General features: G+C 41.9%; 3 protein-coding genes across 3 annotated transcripts in view; all 3 read right to left on the minus strand.

Annotated features, from left to right (window-relative positions):
* Positions 1–1,110, minus strand: part of LOC102671642 (polyglutamine-repeat protein pqn-41-like) — a 1,904-nt gene extending 794 nt beyond the window's left edge. Inside the window, exons 1-4 of the mRNA XM_006607620.2 lie at positions 964–1,110; positions 638–880; positions 351–547; positions 1–105 (exon numbers count right to left, since the gene is read on the minus strand). Of these exons, the coding sequence (XP_006607683.2) occupies positions 1–105; positions 351–547; positions 638–880; positions 964–1,065 (647 nt within the window). The 5' untranslated portion in view covers positions 1,066–1,110. The remainder of the gene's footprint in view (positions 106–350; positions 548–637; positions 881–963) is intronic.
* Positions 1,111–1,415: 305 nt separating this feature from the next.
* On the minus strand, positions 1,416–3,673 carry LOC102673493. The gene is made up of 5 exons (XM_006607633.2): positions 3,668–3,673; positions 3,161–3,575; positions 2,396–2,962; positions 1,814–2,266; positions 1,416–1,723 (listed from the first exon to the last, which is right to left on the minus strand). Exons 1-5 carry the CDS (start codon positions 3,671–3,673, stop codon positions 1,530–1,532), a joined length of 1,635 nt encoding a protein of 544 aa, XP_006607696.2. The 3' UTR covers positions 1,416–1,529.
* A 1,315-nt stretch (positions 3,674–4,988) lies between these two features.
* LOC116185142 overlaps positions 4,989–6,606 on the minus strand; it is an 8,678-nt gene continuing 7,060 nt past the window's right edge. Inside the window, exon 5 of the mRNA XM_031508857.1 lies at positions 4,989–6,602. Coding sequence (XP_031364717.1) covers positions 5,343–6,602 — 1,260 coding nt within the window. The 3' untranslated portion in view covers positions 4,989–5,342. The remainder of the gene's footprint in view (positions 6,603–6,606) is intronic.

Below are 6,606 nucleotides of genomic sequence, written 5' to 3' on the forward strand. Positions count from 1 at the left end.
GCTGCGACCGCATCTTTCAACGACGCCAATCTTTGTTGCAGGGCCACCAATTGTTTTGCGCTCGCTCTTGCCTCGGCCTCGGCAGCTGACGAAATTTCTTGTGATCTGTATATAGAAACAACAAAGGATTTTCAATTCGTTGATATCTCGTTTCGAGAAGTATCGTCTAGTATTCTAGTTCGGTCTAGTTCTCGAGAGATGGCGCTTCGGTACTGTTATTCAGGATATATAGCATATATCTGTATATACATTACTTAGCGTATCAATGTTTTTTTTTTTTTTTTATTTAATCTAAAAAAAATGTTATTTCTCGTTTCCAAATAAAGATTAAAAATTGAAAGATCGAATACCTCGCTGCAGCCTCCCTCGCAGCAGCTTCTTTAGCAAGAGCGACTTTCTGCTGAATAATAGTAGTCTGTTTTGCCTCTGCCACCTTTTGTTGCGCCCAATTTACGTTCCGATTTGCCTCCTTAGCCTGTTGAATAGCTTTCAATACATCTGGAGGGTAGGCGACGCTAGGGGTTCCGTCAACCGGATCCTTCAATGCCTGGATTTCGACCGAGAGGATTCAACGAGGCGAATAAAATAAAAAGAAAAACCATTTCGATCGTGCTTTCGTTAACCTAGGTCATCGTACCTGAATAGCAACGTCGTGTGTGGCTTGAACCTGAACTTGCGTCAAAGGTATATCGGGTATCCCTGAAGGGTTCCAGGGAGCGGGTCCAGACCCAGTGGGTGGTAACCATGATCCGGTAGAGAAGATTGGCGCCACCCCAAAAAAGTCGTAGCCGGATGGTCCCACCACGGCCACGCTTCTTTTTCCCCTTTTCGATATCGATTTTGGCCTCGCGATACTGGCCAAAGCCAAGACAACGACGATCTGAAAAAAGGTTTTTTTAAATTATCATTTATACACGGGGATCAAAGAAAGGATTTTATGATTTTTGAAAAAATGTGAATTACCTTGTAGGTGATCTTCATATTGGAAGAATCGTGTGGAGTGGTGTTATCGATGATACTGAATTGTCCAGCTCGAGAGGAACGAGTATATATAGAGATTCTCATTTGTAAGTGAACGCTCGAACGATCGAATCGGTGCAATCGGGAAGATTAATTAAAGGTATTAAGAGTGAATGTAAAAATAGGAGTATCGCGACAAAATTATATTTATTGACTGATGACAATAGCTTTGCCGTACAATTACCCGGCGGAAGACTGGTTACTTGAGAAACTCGTAGAAATTTAATTACCACGAATACTTCCGGTTGGCCATGTATCTTAAATCGTTCAATTTATTTAATGGATGTGAAAATTTCTTCAAATTGAAAATTCTATTTGCTTCTCTGTGTGAAATGTAAATAATAGTAATAATTGAATGAAAATGAATCGTTTTAATTATTATAACGTAGATTTATGTGACACGTATATATACATGTATATAGAAACAAACGTAACGATAGAAATAACACAACAAAAATTGGAACAGATATAATTGTACTTTGAGTATCAACGCAGATGAATCGTCGATTTTATAATACCGTACGTCTTCCGATTATTTTATATCCAAAACCTCCTTCGTATACATTCGTTTCAGGTACTGAGCTATATCCTCCGGCATCCCGTGAATCTTTGTGATACCTGAAATTCCTTTGGCTTCCTTCGCTCGAAGGATCTTCGACCTCGTAGACATTCCTCCCTCCTTTCGACGACCCGTGTTTTACTTCTTGAATTATACAATTTATTGTACAAACCAGTAATTAACTCGTTTATAAAAAAAAAAAAAAAAAGAATAAGGACAGAGGAAGACGCTTACTTTGTTTCGATAATTTCGCTTTATACGACGCCTCCGATTCCCCGTCGAAATTTTTATCGTAATATTTAATAGCCGCATTCTCATCCCCCGACGTTTCCCCCTTCGCCTTCCGTCTTTCGTAGTCACGTGACTTGTCCACGTCATCGTATTCACCCTCTTCCTCCTCTTGCCGATCGTAGAAAGCTTTCGAGGAGGTGTCCTCCGATCGATATCTGCCCTCGTCGTCATCGTCGCTCGACGAATAATCACGATTCTTCGAAACCGATTTCCCATCCCCCCCGATTTTATCACGATTCGAATATCTGCCAAACTTCTCGTCGTATTGCTTGAATGGAAACGACGTGGAAGGCTTAAAGTCGCCTTCCGCAGGCGGCGCCTTAAAACTTTTAACCTCGTAATCATCGTTATCGCCCTGTGAATTTGCCTCGTACTGTCTCTCAGGAGGGATATAACCTGTTCAAACGGGAACGAAATCACTTTTACTCTCTCTCTCTCTCTTCAAATTTCCCAACTGAAGATCAAACGAGTAATAAATTAATAAATTAATAAAATAAATAATAATAATAATAATCGACGATTAACCTTGGTCGTCGTCATCAGCTTGATCGCCGTCATCGTCGTCGTTCCTAGGCGGGGGTCTAGGTTTCTTCTTGTCGATTATCTCGACGTCTGATCGAATTTCCTCGGACGGGCTAGGAGGACGCCCCGGATTGTCAACAGGTTGGACGATTCCGTGGCCAAATTGGAATTGTTGCTGGAGGGGTTGATAAGCTGTGGTTGAAAACCCGGCCACGGTTGGATAAACCTGGATTGCTGCGCCTTTGTAGCGCGGAAACGGCGCGTTGTTGGCCAATGTGGAAATAGGGATCACTTGGCCTTGAAAACTGGGGAGCGGGGACAGGAAATGCGAGCCCAGTTGCTGAACGGTGTTTACCTTGGCCGTCCCCGCTTCCCCGAAATTGAACCGATTGTCTTCCACCGTTGGCTTCAAAACGAGCTGGTTCTGCAAATTGGACAAGTACGAGGGAAACTGTTCCCTCTTCTGCTCTTCGAGAAACGATGCTTTCTTGTTTTGGAAAACTGGCGCGTACGTTTCGCTGGATTTTTGTGGATAGTTGGTCTTGTACACTGGAATTTGTAGCTTCGTACCTGTGAAAGAAGAAGGGATTAAGTCAGGAAAGATTAACTTGATGATGATTTTATTTTAATTATTCGATATAAGTAATGAAATTTCGCTATAAATTAAATACGATGGTTAAATGGAACGAGGCCAAAAATGAAAACATCGACTTTCATACAGGAAAGCTTTAAGCCAGATTTAATTTATTATTAATTGAAAACTTTTACCTGCAGCCACATTCTGCTTGTATATCTTTGCTTGGTTTACCGGTTTCCCAAAATTGTCGTCGTTTGCAATTTTGTAGCCGGCAGATATGGTAAATAAATTATCTGAGTACGGCAGTAATGGCACGTTCTGAGTCTCAAACGGTGGAATAATGTACGGCGATGATTGTTTAAATATATCACCGTACATTGGGGGATCGGTGGAACCAATTGGAGGAGGCTCCTTTACAATTTTGGCATTTTTGTAATTCGATCTTGGACTACTTTTCTCCACGTCGACCGGTCGAGGTTTATCGTCCCGGGAATCATCGTGACTCGTTTCGACGATCCCTCTTCTCGGCCTCGCGAAACTTGCACTGAAAAATTCAACCCCTGTAGCAGAGTTGAGCGTCGATATAAGTAGAACGGCGAAAATAATCTGGAATATATTCGACGATATAAACGATTGATATCACGAGACAATTATTCGATTATTTCGAATCAAGTGAAATCGTGGAAGAACGAACGTACCAGCATGGCTCGATAGACGCGATGGATGGTCGGTCGCCAATGTTACCTGTTAAATGGCTGCGACGCACGATCCTCGAGATCTTTTATATTCGGCGATTAGCGATGCGAGACAACCGAATGGGTTTGGCTTTTCTATAATCGACAAAAAGCCTCGTCGAGAAAAACGTTCGAGTTAAATCTCGCGCGACTCTCCCGGCGTGTCAACGACCCAGCTCCTCGTTAATTTATATTTCCTCGATTGCATACCTGGTGCGCAGTCAATGATCGTCACCGTCATCCGTGACTCTCGATATTTCCAAGCGATATCGTTCGAAGAGGAAAGCGAATTACATATCTTTTAACGATAGATTGAAATTATATCCAATTCGTTTCGTATTTCAAATTACTTTCTTTCTTTCTTTCTTTCTTTCTTTCTTTTTTTTGTATTTCTATGTCTTTAGTAGTCGTATCTCGACGTTTAAGATTTTTAAAAGAGCGAACAAAAATTATCGAAAGTTTTTCGAGACTTTTGAAAACTTAGTTCGTAAGATTTTCGAGAGGTTTAAAAAGTTTTGATACTGGAGAAATTTAACGAGACTTTCGAGCGACTGAATTTCAACAAGTGAAATAACAAGACGAACAAGGTATCGAAAACGTTGTTCGAGGGTATTCGTATTCGTAAAAAGAAGAAGAAGAAGAAGAAGAAGAGGAAGAAGTAAAAATTATTATCTTTTTTCTTGAAATTCGTGCTTGAAGGGATGCATGATTTAGAGAAATCATAAGACAACCAGAAGTAACGATCAAGTTCACCGGAAATACAATTAACTGACCGTTCGTTCTCAAGAAATTGCTCGACCATATTATTCTCAGCCGTGTCGCAGGCCGAAAAGAAAAAAGTTTCTAATTGCTTTCCAACTATAATTTCTAGTGAAAGTCATCGCAACGGATATATTCCAACGCGTGGTCTCTGTTTCAAATTGGATCCACCACGGTTGGCGCAACGTGCGCAGGAAATTGAAAGAAGAATCAGCGCGTCGATAATTCGCAAAAAACGGGAGCGTAAAGATGGCGTCGATTACGTCACAGCGATTTATTCGTTTTTTTCTTTTCAGCAGAAAGTTGACAGATCTTTGTTGGACGATCAACGATGCGAAATCGTCGTCTTTTTACGGATTTTCAACTTTTTAATTCAGTAGAAAATATTTTTGACATTTTCTTGTAATATTGCGATATTGTTCTGAAAAACTCCTCACGCTTTTCTGCACTTTGTTCCATCGAAGAGAAAAGTAAAAGTAATCGAAGGTCGATAAAAGGAAGGATTGAATATAAAGAAGAACAAAAGTAAACTCACATTTTTTTCGTTTATAGTAAGTAATATATACAACAAACGATAGCACCTTAAAAGTAAACAATTGCAACTTTTCTTTCAGTCTCAATTTAAAACTCTCTTTAACTCCAATATTGCAATGATCTCTGACAAAAAGTAAATTTGATGTAGTTTCTCTCTCGGTTCAATTTAACAATGAATAGAGTACAAAAAAAAAAAAAAAAAAAGAAAAAATAATGGATAGACTTATTCGTATCAATTCTACTTCGTATCAAATCTTTTGCGCGTTTCATTATCTTACCAATTTCTACGATTAAAGAAGTGTATTTACTCTACGACAGAATTGTTTTAGAATTTCTTTGTACAAATTCAAACTTTCCTCTTCTCCGGCGAAGATATCCGAGAATTGGATATCCCGGTGTATCCCAAATCTGACATCTTTTTAAAATAATCCCTCAAAGCATCGTCGTAAAACTTTTGCTGCATTCGTTGCTTCTCCGTCTCGAAGAACTGCTTCAACTGATCCTTGTCCCGAAAATAGTTCGGGGTATCGCCGCCGGGCAGCTGCTTGTTCTTCATCAACATCCCGTAAAAATTATGCATCTTGGGGTTGTTGTACGCGTTCTCCTTTCCCTTCTCACCCACCCCTTTCAAACCCGTTTTGGAAAAATGAGATATTTTCTCGCGAGAGAAGGGCGAAGTCGAGCCGAGGTGAGAGTCGAACGACGAACCCTTCCTGAACTGTCTCGAGTCGTGGATATTTCCATATTTGGAATGTCCGTCGACGCGTACTGGCTCGATATTCGACCCGGAAACCTCGATACCTCCCGCTTTAGAATTACTCCTCGGATGCGATCTTGGCCCATGGTGGTGGTGATGATGATGATGATGATGATTGTAACTCTTGTATCTGCTCGATCCAGGCCGTTTCTTCCCCGGTTTGTCAACGGTTTGGAAATGATTCTTCCCTCGATGAGAATTGAATTGGGGCGGCGTCAAAAACTCCTTCACGTATTTGCTGTCTCTTGGATCACCCGTCGTCCCCAAACTGTAATTATCCTGCTCGTTAGGCCTGCGGTGTCGATGAGGTTTGCTACTCGAATGAAAATTGTGCAAAGAGTCCGAAGGATTCTTCTTCAGCATCTGTTCCAACGCAGCCATCAGCTCGTCCGGCTTCCTGTTTGCCAACTCCGTCGTCCTCACCTTGCTCTCGCTATGATCGGCATCGTGGTTCTTCTTCTTCCTTCCGGAATCCAAGGACGCCTTCAATCGTTGCAACTCGTTCTTCAACTTCGCTATATCGGAATCGGTGACGTTGTACCGATTGTACAGCCCCGCTTTCCTGTCGTTGTTCCATTTCTGGGTGTTGTAAATGGTTTTGAGCGACTCCTTGAACATCTGCTCCGCGTACGCCTGCAGATCCGAGTTCAGTTTCGGCTTCACGAGGAGCTCGCTCTGGGCCGAGAAGCTGGGCTTGAAGAAGTTGCCGCCCGGCAACAACGGGACCAGATTCAGATTCTGTTGAAGGGGCTCGATGGCGTGCAGCTTACCGTTCAGGGCGTTCTGACTTTTCACCACGTCCACGTTGGGCACGAAGTCGAGGGGATTGTACACAGGCCTGTCCCGTGACTGG

This window comes from Apis dorsata, unplaced genomic scaffold (assembly GCF_000469605.1).
Source record: "Apis dorsata unplaced genomic scaffold, Apis dorsata 1.3 scaffold_8, whole genome shotgun sequence".
Taxonomy (NCBI): domain Eukaryota; kingdom Metazoa; phylum Arthropoda; class Insecta; order Hymenoptera; family Apidae; genus Apis; species Apis dorsata.

Coding starts and splice junctions, on each gene's coding strand:
- LOC102673493 (XM_006607633.2), bottom strand. Junction 2,963..3,160: donor CAAGCAGAATGTGGCTGCAG/GTAAAAGTTTTC, acceptor CTTCTTTCACAG/GTACGAAGCTACAAATTCCA. Junction 1,724..1,813: donor AGCGAAATTATCGAAACAAA/GTAAGCGTCTTC, acceptor GTATAATTCAAG/AAGTAAAACACGGGTCGTCG.